Below are 13,513 nucleotides of genomic sequence, written 5' to 3'. Positions count from 1 at the left end.
CTGAAAACTCAGGTTAAGCTGACTCTGCTGTCAGGCTGATGAGGCTCCTGCACCCACCTTTGCTCAGCACGCCAGCCCAAATGGAAGAGCAGGTGCTATGACAAAAATCAGTTCTTGTAGCTACTATTTTTGATACTGAAACTGAAAAGCGAGAGCAGCAAAGCTGTCCACGGAGCTCCTGACAGTTAGGCCTGGCTTTGGCTGCTGATGCAGGGGCTGAATGACGCTGTTTCTGCAGCAGCCGGCCGCAGGCGCTGACCCACGGCAGGATGTGCCCCAGGAGGCAGAAGAAACGCTGGGAACCGCACCTGACCTTGCCAGCATCCCCCAGGCAAAGCCAGGCACTTTGAGTTCATCGGTGGAGTTGGGCGATACACCTTTCCCGTTTGTGTGCTTAGCTGCTGCCAACAGGATGTGCTGGGTGAAGCCTTACAGAACACAGCCAGTTGTGTTTTATAAAGCAAGGCTCCCCTCCCCCAAAGACAAATAAAACCACAGGTGTGGAAGGGACACCCTCCACCGCACCCCACCCTAGTAATCTGACACCGCAGGCAAAGGCACGGCCTGTGTGGGTAAGGTCCATTGTAAACGTTTAAAACTTCCTGTTCCCTGATGCCTCAACTTCCCCGCAGACCGACGCACCTGTGATGGGCAGGGCCGTATGACCTCGTGACCTTCACACACACCAATGAAGACCCTCACGCCTTCTGCTGTCTTTCCCCCACCGCTGACTTGCCTGCGGGCCCCCACTATCTGCCCTGCCTCTGGAGCCGCCTCCCGTGTGCCCCCCCAGGCCCCTTAAGGTGCTGTGCGTCCCATCTGGAACCGGCAGTTCACCCACTCTCCCAGCCACCCTTCCAGACCCCACTTACAACACACGACTAAGTAACACAGTACAGGCCGTGTATTCGTATTTGTTTTCCTGTGCCATCTCATCTGGTATCTTCGTATTTTAATGAATAAAACTGAAAGACGCCAACTTGAAGCCCCAGTGCATTCCTCTCAAATCGAGTGAAGTTTACAACACCTTAATTATAAAAGATTTATCTGATCCGAAAGAAAGCAGAGTGTACAGAAACTTCACTGTCATCTGCGAATGGACTGAGAGCATCTGGATTTGGTTCTCAGCCTGAATGAGCATCCTGGAATGGTGTGTCTCGTCCATTTACGTGGAGACACATGGAACAGGCCTCCTGCAGGCTTGGGGCTCTGAGCAGGGCTCCCAAAGCCCCTCAGCCATGAGGAAGCCAGGCCCATGAGAGGGGAGCCTGTTCCAGAAACACAATAGGATGAAAGCTGTTATTGGCAAAGGAGACTTAGAGCAAGGAAATGACCAGGAATAAAAAAAGATTATATATTTAGAGGCCAGGTGTGGTGGCTCATGCCTGTACTCCCAGCACTTCAAAAGGCCGAGGCGGGTGATCACTTGAGATCAGGAGTTCGAGACCAGCCTGGACAACATGGCAAAACCCCATCTCTACTAAAAATATTAATACAAAAAAGCTGGATGTGGTGGTGCACACTTGTAGTCGCAGCTACTCAGGAGGCTGAGGCAAGAGGATCAATTGTGTGAACATGGGAGGTGGAGGCTGCTGTGAGCTGAGAACAACAAACCCCACAAAAACTAACTTCAACAAACATTAAACTTCACTACACACCGAGTCCAGCAGTTCTCCACCCATCTTTCTATTCCATTTCTCTCTCTCTGCCTCAACCTAGGGCAAGATAAGCTTGACCTGATGGGTCATGGCTCTGTACAATAGTTTAGTCTTAAAAAACTGAGATGCTACGTATTTAAGAACACTCATGACTCAAAGGCTTGGGAACGGCTCTTTAAATTTGCTCTTTTAATGCATAAATAAATCCATATCATGTATTACTTTCTGGAAAAGGGTTAAACTCAAATATCTGAAATACTTTCATTATACCAGGTCAAGAAAAATGCCACAGCCAGAAAAATTTATTTTAAAATAGAAACATACATTAAGCTTTAAAACAACCAACTCTCAAACAAAAGAGGAAAGAGCCTTTGATCCCAGAGTCCACGCGGAATGAATTCCATACGTGTTTGAAATTCACATAAGGAGCACTTAGAAAACCACCTGAAATGGAAATCCAACAGCCCCCTTGCCTGTGAGGGCTCCCACCCCTGCCAGCGTGAGGACATGGCCGAACCCCGGACACTCATGTGCCGGGAGCCACCAAAGCTCAAGGTGACCGGCAGCACCCAGCTCTGTGACCAAGACAGATGTTCACACGTGGGGGCATCGTAAGCGCTACCAGCTCCAAATCTGACGTGATGGGAACTTGGGAGATGTCTGAGAAATGTCCGAAGGGATTTTGGCAACACAGAAAATGCAATGTCTAGGAATTCCTCCAAATGCTTCCAAAAATACTCATTGACAATTCAAGTTGCACTTGGCTGGCGGCAGCCCGGGCGGCCTTCAGTCCGTGTGGGGCGCCCGCGTGGCCTTCTCCTCGTAGGACTCCCCAAACTCGTTCACTCTGCGTTTATCCACAGGATAAAGCCTGCAACGACACAAATGAGCACATCAGCAAACCCCACTGCAGGGGCTATTTTTCTAAGAGGAGGACTTGGCATCCTCGATTTATTTTCCAGTGAGCTGCCACAGTGAGCAAATTAACTAAAAAGTCGAATCCTCAGAAGTTTTACTGCCGAGGGCTGAGGAGGGATTTCTGAGTTGTGTTTTGTTCTGCATGGCCAGGCCAGCGCGCTGCTCTCAAGGAAAGGGAAGCTTGGCCGAAGGGACGACCCGGAGGCCGCATGGGCTGCCACGGCTGAAGGGAGGACCCGGAGGCCGCACGGGCTGCCACGGCTGAAGGGACGACCTGGAGGCTGCACGAGCTGCCTTCTGGGAACGGTGGCATCACGGAGACTCGACTGATCAGAACAGGAACCGCCGTGTTCAGGGACCGCGTCTCCTCAGCTGTGAACACTTGGCAGGACACTGCCGCCGCCTTTGGTCCTGAGCGCCCCGGAGGCCTTGCCAACATCACCCTTACGTATGGATGAGGAAGCTGTGGCGTAAGGGGCAGCTCTACACGGCCGTGAACAGAAATACAGGGTTTCAGCTTAAAAACAGACCTGCTGCCCACCAAGGGCCCTGTGATCCTGGCCAAACACCGTTTGCAGGTCTGGAGCCAGAAACACAGAGCCTGAGTACAGCACAGTTTCAGGCACGCCCCGGGCCACCTGTGAGGACTTGGGAGCCACTCGAAGGGCTCACAGTTGAGACAACCACACCAGGCGCAGCAGCGTCCGGGGCTCCATGGCTTGGACAACTTCAAGCTCTGCAGGGGGCAGGAGGCCAGCTGGGGGATCTGAGAATGGTGAATGGGGGACAGGAATCAAGCCCCGTGTGAGTGTGTGTTGCTTATGGTGAAATAGCCCTTCCCGCTGACACAAGCTGGAGCTCCAGTGCAGGGGCTGCACGAGACAGCAACAGGGTTGGGTGGGCAGCCGGCGGCCAGGCCTGGAGAGCTAGGCAAGGGCGGCCATGAGCCACTGTGTGGATGTGCCAACTGCACCCGAACAAAGAGTTAAAACAGGCAGAACAATACCAGCCTCACATTGGCTGGGACAGAGGCTCTGAAACACCTGGCGAGGTTGAGTGTGGAGACAGGGCGGGGACGGGAGCACTGCCCTCCCCAAGGGCCGGCACCCCGGACCTAGGCAGGACCCACCAGGACGGCCTGGGGGAAGAGGATCCCTCTCCTGCACTAGTAGGATGGCCCCAGGCCCTGAGGAGGGCCATGGCCTGGGAAGGGCACAGGGAAGTGTCACAGCCGTGGTGTGTGAGGTGGCCTCCTGGTCGGGGGAGGGAGATGGGAAAAGGGACCTCGAGGGCCAGAGAAAGGACATAGCCAGGAGGCTCTGAGACACTTGGCAGCAGGCCTTGGGGGTGACACACACTCCTTCCACCCCTGGACAAGGCCCTGGGGCCGGGACTGGAGGCGAGGGCAGTGCTTGCAGTGGTCCAGATGCAACCCTCCCGAGGGGAGCCCGAGATCCCTGGCTCCTACCCTGGCACAGCAGAGCTAGAGGGAGCTTTTGCTGACTGAGAGGGCAAATGTCAGCCCTGGAGGGAAGCGGGAGGCCCAGGGTGGGGCCTGAGCCTCCGCGTTTAGAAAATTCCGAGGCCCGGGGTGGGGCTGAGCTTCTGCGTTTAGAAAATTCCGAGGCCCAGGGTAGGGCCTGAGCTTCTGCATTTAGAAATGCTGATAGAGAGGACAGATGTAAGCCCTGGAGGAGAAGCGGGAGACCCGGGGTGGGGCCTGAGCCTCTGCGTTTAGAAAATTCCACAAAGCCTTTTCCTCAGCCGTCAGCCTTCAACCTGAAGGCCAAGCTGAGAGGTCCACACAATGTCGTCTTCAGAGGCCCTGGTGGCTGGTTTAAGGGGTGTGGCCAATGTTGAGGTGAGTGAGCTCCCCAGTGACATTCTGCCCTGCAGGTCTACACTGCTGGCTGGACACTTCAAGGCTAGCGCCAAGTATGGATTAGCCGTGCTACGGTCTCTGTTCTGCTCAATAGCAATGACTGTGAATAGGTAAATAAATCGCTTAAGGAGAGACATTTGCTTTCAGTGGCTCATCAATAATTCACATAGAAATGAGCATTTCTAAAGCACAGTGAGGAGACAGAGCTGGAACAGTTTCTTGCCAGGACATATCATGGGCAACTGGAACCCAAGTTTAGGCAAGACAGGAAAAACCACCACCTGCAAATTATCTTTTCCCTCAAATGGATAAACAGGCGCAGGGTGCGGTGAAAGCCGTCATTCCGTTTAGCAGCAGCCACGCCGCTGAGACGGACCAACAGCCGAGCATACACAGCCACACTCACCACCGCTGGTACAGGTAGACCAGAAACACCACGTCGTCCCGGAAGCAGGCCAGCCGGTGAGACGTGGGCATGGTGATGATGAAGGCAAAGACGTCATCAATGAAGGTGTTGAAAGCCTGCAGGGCCAGACGGGAGGAGGGTGAACCCCAGTTGCTGGGGCTGGAATCCTACTGTTTTTGGTAACCTAACCAAGCAAACAGCTTTTGGCAGATACTTGGAACTAACTGGAACTCCTCACAGCAACAACAAAAAGAGCAGAAAGCCGGCAAGTGGAGACACGGAGCTCTGTTCCCTCATGGGCTCCCCACAGCTGCTGGCACCCGACACACTGCAGGTCTTGCCCAGGCTCCCACATCGGGGAACCCAAAGAGAATGGCCTGAAACCAGAGCCAGGGGCAGAGCCAAGGCTGGAGCCGCCCGAGACCACAGCCAAGGGCAGAGCCGCCCGAGACCACAGCCAAGGGCAGAGCCGCCCGAGACCACAGCCAAGGGCAGAGCCGAGGGCAGAGCCACCCGAGACCAGAGCCAAGGGCAGAGCCGCCCGAGACCAGAGCCAAGGGGAGAGCCGAGGGCAGAGCCACCTGAGCATTGCCCTTTCCTCTGGGAGCTTGTAATTGACTTCAGAAAAGTGCAAATCATGTCCCATTAACTCAGCTCCGCCTGCAATGCTGAGGCACTTCTAATCCCACACGGAGCCGAGGGGGCCTCCACAGCTCTGCCAGCGGGGAATGGCCACGGCCCATGAGGGCGGCTTCCATTCCTGCCTGGGAGGCCTGAATCCGCTGTCCCCAGGCACCGGTTACTGGGCCACAGGCGGTCTGTGTCTTGACACATGTGCTAAGAAGAAACATAAACACTAAAAAAGAAAAAAGAAAAAGAAAAAGAAAACCAATCTGTGACAAGTGAGAGAACCACCCCAGTCTTTCAGGGTCTGAAGTTACTCTACAGCTCTTCGCTTTTTTTTAAAGGAGCCTCCTCAATATTTTTCAATGAAAGGGACAGCTGCAGATGCACTCTGGGCAGAGATGGCCCCAGTAATGCTGTTGGCTGGAAGACGCCCTTGCTCACGCTCTGCTCAGTGAGAAGGGATTCCTCACCGGCTGTCACACTCACCTTGTAGGTGAAGGCCTTCCAGGGCAGATGTGCCACTGACTTCAACTGCAACAGGAGAGACAGGCCCAGGTCAGCTGTGGGCAGCACAGGAGACGGGGGCCGGGCCGCGGGCAGCACACACCGCCTTACCTTGTAGTTCACAAAGAGCTGGGGCAGCATGAAGAGGAAACCAAAGGCATAGACCCCTGCAGAAAGACAGACAGCACTCACGAGGTGCGGAGGGCCGGGCTGCCACATCTACGCACAGACGGCACTCACGAGGCGTGGAGGGCCGAGCTGCCACGTCTATGCATAGTGGGCAGAAAACAAGGTCTGCTATCCAGACAACTTCAGAGTCTATCATGGTGTGAAGCAGCTTTCTGGCTGGTAAGTTTATCAAGAGTCTACGGCAACTTTGGAGAGCAAAGCTCTTCTATTTATTTATCAGTGTAACTGCTGCCCACGGGGTCAAGTCAGTAAGAGCACTGGAGCACCCTGGGGCTATGAGGACACGGCCTCCTGACCCACAAGGTCCTGCCCCAGGGGTCAGGTGTGAGACTCCTACCAGGGAGGACGGCAGTGCAGGACCCACCTGCTCTGCACCAGACAGGCCCTCGCCCTTAATGCTCACGGGACCACTTCCCCAAGAGACCACAAAGCTGCGATCGGGGCTGGTCTGGTGGGGCCGGGGGATGGACACAGCAGCCCATGCAGCTGAAGGTGCCACCTGGGGCAGGCGGGCCTCCCAGGACATGTGGCCCTGAGCACAGGGCTCTGCAGGGTCCCCACACTGCATCGGCAGGAGGGGGCGCGCCGTGCACCAGAGCCTGGTGCTTCCATTTGCTCTAAGGAACCAGACGTGGATGGTGTTGTTTTAATGCTTAGGTTTCCTTGTTTCCATGAAGAAAACAGACAACAGTCATGCACCACACAACGCTGTTTTCATCAGTGATGGACACATATACCAGGCGGCTGCACCACACAGCCTGGCGTGGAGGGGCTGCCACAGCTGGTGTGAGCACTCCCTGTCGCTTGTACAAGGACCTGTTTCTCAGAACCAGTCACTGTTGTGAAGCCACGCAGGGCTTTATCTGCTCACAGCCTGGGGGGAGCCCTGGGCACCGCACATGTGCCAGAACAGGGTGGGGAGGGATTAGCCTCAAATCACAGGGGGGCTTGCCACACTGGGTTTCAATGCAAGAACAATGAAATCGGTGCCTGCTGGAAACACTATTACTGAAGCAGGGAAGCACATGGACTCACCGTTGACGAAGCTGTTGATTAACCAGGAGTACCAGCTGAAACGGAAAAAAAAGGAGCAGTCCCATTTCTCCCATAGCTTAATATCTGTATTAAATTGACGAAAAATAATTCTTTCATTAAAAATCCTCTGAAAATACCCAGGTGCTCTCACGGCAGCTCGGCAGCCAAGAGCAGCAGTGCTGAGCCTGATTCTCAAGCTGGAGACAGCGCTGAGCACCCCTGGCTGGGCAGCAGAGACTGGGGGCTCCAGAACCCCTCTCAACTCAAGGCCAGCACCCCACCTGGGCAGCAGAGGCTCGGGGCTCCAGGACCCCTCTCAGCTCACGGCCAGCACCCTGTCCGGGCAGCAGAGGCTGTAGGCTCCGGGATCCCTCTTGGCCCAGGGCCAGCACCCCACCCGGGCAACAGAGGTTGGGGGCCCCAGGACCCCTCTCAGCTCAGGCCCAAGCCTCCCATGAAGCCTGGTGGCTGGAGTCAGTCCTCTCAGCTACACCTTACCAGGGGGACACTGAGGCCCAGAGCCCACTGTGTGCAGCTGCAGGGCCAGGACCCCTCCCAGGCGCTCGCCCAAGTGCCCCGGCCCCGAGTTTGCCCTCTAGTCGCACCCTACTCTGGCTCAGTCATCCAAATGGCTTTCTCAGGGGAAAGACGCAGCAGGGGAAGCGTGTGCGGCAACCTACCTCTTATATTTGATATTCAGGAGTGAATAGACAGCACCCCCGACACAGAGAGGGTACAGCAGGTATGACAAGTACTTCATGGCCTGCAGGGAACAAAGATGGCTTCCAGTTAGAGGCCCAAACGCCAAGCCTCTGTAAACACACTGCATGGAGCTCACCCCGACAGGGACAGACAGAACGAGCTACAGCACTCGGGGTGGCAGGGCTGCTCTGCAGGGGGCAGCGTGAGGGGCACAGGCAGGGCATCGTGCACTCGCCACAGCCCCAGGAGGCACTGCACACGCCAGAGCCCGGGTGTAACTACAGGCGCTAGTTAACAATAATAGATCAATTCCGGTTGGTCAAAACCAACCAACCCACAACAGATCAATAAACATAATGGAAAGAAACCTGAAAAAACTGCCTACTAAGTAATGTAGTTACATTGCCAGCGTATCTATTCTGATTTCAGCTTTACCACTCCATGAAAGTTGGATGTAAGCTGGTGAAGATTAAACCAAACTAAAATCATTCCTGTGCAGAAATGTTCTATTAACTTGAACTGAGAATTCCAGCTCCCCCAACAGCAATGGGGAAAGGTGACGCCCTGTGCTGCTGGGGCCATTCCTCCAGGCCACCGTGCAGCCACGGCCGTTATGCCCTTGGTGACGGCAAGTGCGTTCGCAGCAACCACAGCAGACACCATGGCCTGTGTCAGCTGCCTGGCGAATGTGACTTACAAACGATGAAAATATCCCTACTATACGGTGACACAGGCAGGCTGTGCCCGTAAGGACTGGGAAATGAGTCTCTGCGAGCCCCCGCCCTTCCCAGTAAGAAATTTGGGTTTTATGTGTTCACTCTTGGGATCCCTGCTCAAGGCGGGCTGACCCGTATTCCAAGGAGACTTCCACACTGAGCAATGACAGTAAAAGCCCCGTCTTTGAGGGTGTTGGATTTGCCTGGCATGCACGTGCCCTGAATCACACGTGACTTACCTGAGTATCATACTCCTCGGTTTTCCTCTCAGATTCGCTGTAAGTGCCAAACTGTTGTGAAATTCAACACAGTGATATTAATAGACTCAGGGAGGATCTGAGCACAGCTGAGCTGTGACTAAGGGGCGTCACATATCGCTGCAGAGCTGACCCAGGCCTCACTACAGAGGGCGCTCAGGTCCCTACTGGGCGAGGAGAGGACCCAGAGGACAGGGATCCGCATGGATCCTTCCCGCCTCACCCTGGCCCTGGGTCCCGCAAGCCTGACGGGGGCAACGCGGCCTCACTGCTGTTCCTCGCTCAGGCGGCTCAGTTTTCAGTGCCACCGCTTCAGTGAGAACACTGCAGAGGGCACGGGCACAGCCAACACTGCTCCGAACCAGCCGGCCAGGAGCCATGGTGCCAGGTGGAACACAGTGGCTGCGCTGCATCTGCTGGGCTTCCCGACCCCCCTGCCCACAGCATGGAAAATCTCAGCCTGTGACTGCTGAGGGCCCCGCCTCAATCAAGGTCCATCCGTGGGCATTGAGATTCAACTCCAGCTCTGCCCCAGCCCTCATCTGCCTAGGGGCCTTATGAGCGCCCAGGCACTGGGGCAGCCACCAGCTCAGGGCAGGGGCTCACTCACGTCAGGACTGCCAGGACTGTACGGACCCCAGTCAGCACCAGCCTTGGGAGCGCCTCTGGACAAGGTGCCAAAACGAAGCACCCGCGCTGGCCAGCCAGCATCCTTCCTCCCAGAGGCCGGCTCAGGCCCAGAAGTGCTGCCGTCTGCACTGAAGACGCTCAGAACTAGGTATATGACTGGGGAATCCTCAGGCGAAGAGAGTGGCTGCGATCAGAAACCAGTGCTGCCTCCACCACGGAGGCTCCCCTGACAGAGGCCCGCAGTGACTCATCTGCAGATGGCCATCTTACTCTTTGCGCAGGGGGCAAAACCACACTCTTCAGAGAGGCTTGGGGTTCAGCCACTACAACTAAATCCTACCTGAAATTCGGGCATCAGGCCTCTCCAAAGAATAGTCATCTTCAATGCCTTCTTCACTTTCCACAGCTGAGGGGAGAAATCAGGAAATAGTTCCTTTAATATTCAAAGGCCAGGAGCCATGAATGACGACCCAGACAGTAACCGGTAGGACCCGCTGCCCATGGCCCCGCGCAGCCCACTGTCCTCTTCCTGTCCCTCCCACAGCTCAGGTCAGAGCGCTGGAGGCTGGACCTGGGCCTCTAACTCACACACGGCAGGCGTACCTGGTCAGATGGGCTGCACAGCCACCGCCCAGCAGACAACAAACACAGCACGTGAGTGCGGTTCTTTACGCCACGCTACATGCACCCAAATAAGCCCCTACCTACTTCTGCCTGGCGCTCGGAGAGCCCTGGAGCCAGTTTTGGGACCGCTCTGAGAGCCGCCACCTCATGGCTAAATCATTGGAAGGCATCACCCACGGAGCTCAGGACGGGTGCCAGAGCCGGGCACGGCACTGTGACTAGTACCTATGGAGGGACCCTGCCTGTGGAGCTCCAGCGTCATTCCATCCAGCTCCTCCTCTACGGGGACATTTCATCCAGCTCCTCCTCTACGGGGACATTCCATCCAGCTCCTCCTCTACAGACACATTCCATCCAGCTCCTCCTCTACGGGGACATTTCATCCAGCTCCTCCTCTACGGGGACATTCCATCCAGCTCCTCCTCTACGGGGACATTCCATCCAGCTCCTCCTCTACGGGGACATTTCATCCCGCTCCTCCTCTACGGGGACATTCCATCCAGCTCCTCCTCTACGGGGACATTCCATCCAGCTCCTCCTCTACGGGCACATTTCATCCAGCTCCTCCTCTACGGGGACATTTCATCCAGCTCCTCCTCTACAGACACATTCCATCCAGCTCCTCCTCTACAGACACATTCCATCCAGCTCCTCCTCTACGGGGACATTTCATCCAGCTCCTCCTCTACGGGGACATTCCATCCAGCTCCTCCTCTACAGGGACATTCCATCCAGCTCCTCCTCTACGGGGACATTTCATCCAGGTCCTCCTCTACGGGGACATTCCATCCAGCTCCTCCTTTACGGGGACATTCCATCCAGCTCCTCCTCTACGGGGACATTCCATCCAGCTCCTCCTCTACGGGGACATTCCATCCAGCTCCTCCTCTACGGGGACATTCCATCCAGCTCCTCCTTTACGGGGACATTTCATCCAGCTCCTCCTTTACGGGCACATTCCATCCAGCTCCTCCTCTACGGGGACATTCCATCCAGCTCCTCCTCTACGGGGACATTCCATCCAGCTCCTCCTCTACGGGGACATTCCATCCAGCTCCTCCTCTACGGGGACATTCCATCCAGCTCCTCCTCTACGGGGACATTTCATCCAGCTCCTCCTCTACGGGGACATTCCATCCAGCTCCTCCTCTACGGGGACATTCCATCCAGCTCCTCCTCTACGGGGACATTCCATCCAGCTCCTCCTCTACGGGGACATTCCATCCAGCTCCTCCTCTACGGGGACATTCCATCCAGCTCCTCCTCTACGGGGACATTCCATCCCGCTCCTCCTCTACGGGGACATTCCATCCCGCTCCTCCTCTACGGGGACATTCCATCCAGCTCCTCCTCTACGGGGACATTCCATCCAGCTCCTCCTCTACGGGGACATTCCATCCAGCTCCTCCTCTACGGGGACATTCCATCCAGCTCCTCCTCTACGGGGACATTCCATCCAGCCCCTCCTCTACGGGGACATTCCATCCAGCTCCTCCTCTACGGGGACATTCCATCCAGCTCCTCCTCTACGGGGACATTCCATCCAGCTCCTCCTCTACGGGGACATTCCATCCAGCTCCTCCTCTACGGGGACATTCCATCCAGCTCCTCCTCTACGGGGACATTCCATCCAGCTCCTCCTCTACGGGGACATTCCATCCAGCTCCTCCTCTACGGGGACATTCCATCCAGCTCCTCCTCTACGGGGACATTTCATCCAGCACCTCCTCTACGGGGACATTCCATCCAGCTCCTCCTCTACGGGGACATTCCATCCAGCTCCTCCTCTACGGGGACATTCCATCCAGCTCCTCCTCTACAGACACATTCCATCCAGCTCCTCCTCTACAGACACATTCCATCCAGCTCCTCCTCTACGGGGACATTTCATCCAGCTCCTCCTCTACGGGGACATTTCATCCAGCTCCTCCTCTACGGGGACATTTCATCCAGCTCCTCCTCTACGGGGACTTTCCATCCAGCTCCTCCTCTACGGGGACATTCCATCCCGCTCCTCCTCTACGGACACATTCCATCCAGCTCCTCCTCTACGGACACATTCCATCCAGCTCCTCCTCTACGGGGACATTTCATCCAGCTCCTCCTCTACGGGGACATTTCATCCAGCTCCTCCTCTACGGGGACATTTCATCCAGCTCCTCCTCTACGGGGACATTTCATCCAGCTCCTCCTCTACGGGGAGATTTCATCCAGCTCCTCCTCTACGGGGACATTTCATCCAGCTCCTCCTCTACGGGGACATTTCATCCAGCTCCTCCTCTACGGGGACATTCCATCCAGCTCCTCCTCTACGGGGAGATTTCATCCCGCTCCTCCTCTACGGGGACATTCCATCCAGCTCCTCCTCTACGGGGACATTCCATCCAGCTCCTCCTCTACAGACACATTCCATCCAGCTCCTCCTCTACGGGGACATTCCATCCAGCTCCTCCTCTACGGGGAGATTTCATCCAGCTCCTCCTCTACGGGCACATTTCATCCAGCTCCTCCTCTACGGACACATTCCATCCAGCTCCTCCTCTACGGACACATTCCATCCAGCTCCTCCTCTACGGACACATTCCATCCAGCTCCTCCTCTACGGACACATTCCATCCAGCTCCTCCTCTACGGGGACATTCCATCCAGCTCCTCCTCTACGGGGACATTCCATCCAGCTCCTCCTCTACGGGGACATTCCATCCAGCTCCTCCTCTACGGGGAGATTTCATCCAGCTCCTCCTCTACGGGGAGATTTCATCCAGCTCCTCCTCTACGGGGACATTCCATCCAGCTCCTCCTCTACGGGGACATTCCATCCAGCTCCTCCTCTACGGGGACATTCCATCCAGCTCCTCCTCTACGGGGACATTTCATCCAGCTCCTCCTCTACGGGGACATTTCATCCAGCTCCTCCTCTACGGGGACATTTCATCCAGCTCCTCCTCTACGGGGACATTTCATCCAGCTCCTCCTCTACGGGGACATTTCATCCAGCTCCTCCTCTACGGGGACATTCCATCCAGCTCCTCCTCTACGGGGACATTCCATCCAGCTCCTCCTCTACGGGGACATTCCATCCAGCTCCTCCTCTACGGGGACATTCCATCCAGCTCCTCCTCTACGGGCACATTTCATCCAGCTCCTCCTCTACGGGGACATTTCATCCAGCTCCTCCTCTACGGGGACATTTCATCCAGCTCCTCCTCTACAGACACATTCCATCCAGCTCCTCCTCTACAGGGACATTCCATCCAGCTCCTCCTCTACAGGGACATTCCATCCAGCTCCTCCTCTACGGGGACATTCCATCCAGCTCCTCCTTTACGGGGACATTCCATCCAGCTCCTCCTCTACGGGGACAT

The 13,513-nt window shown here is 55.9% G+C and overlaps 1 protein-coding gene across 2 annotated transcripts in view; it reads right to left on the bottom strand.

The window, feature by feature from the left end:
* Window positions 1–1,932: 1,932 nt before the first annotated feature.
* The window catches only part of CLPTM1L (CLPTM1 like), a 29,393-nt gene continuing 17,812 nt past the window's right edge, over window positions 1,933–13,513 (bottom strand). For both annotated transcript variants that reach the window (XM_055366831.2, XM_055366832.2), the window contains exons 10-17: window positions 9,865–9,930; window positions 8,877–8,927; window positions 7,900–7,982; window positions 7,220–7,254; window positions 6,107–6,162; window positions 5,978–6,022; window positions 4,865–4,980; window positions 1,933–2,529 (exon numbers count right to left, since the gene is read on the bottom strand). In XM_055366831.2, coding sequence (XP_055222806.1) covers window positions 2,445–2,529; window positions 4,865–4,980; window positions 5,978–6,022; window positions 6,107–6,162; window positions 7,220–7,254; window positions 7,900–7,982; window positions 8,877–8,927; window positions 9,865–9,930 — 537 coding nt within the window. In that variant the 3' untranslated portion in view covers window positions 1,933–2,444. The remainder of the gene's footprint in view (window positions 2,530–4,864; window positions 4,981–5,977; window positions 6,023–6,106; window positions 6,163–7,219; window positions 7,255–7,899; window positions 7,983–8,876; window positions 8,928–9,864; window positions 9,931–13,513) is intronic.

Source organism: Gorilla gorilla, chromosome 19, assembly GCF_029281585.2.
Source record: "Gorilla gorilla gorilla isolate KB3781 chromosome 19, NHGRI_mGorGor1-v2.1_pri, whole genome shotgun sequence".
Lineage (NCBI taxonomy): Eukaryota > Metazoa > Chordata > Mammalia > Primates > Hominidae > Gorilla > Gorilla gorilla.
Note: the sequence above shows the minus strand (reverse complement) of the source record. Positions and strands in the feature narration are given on the sequence as shown.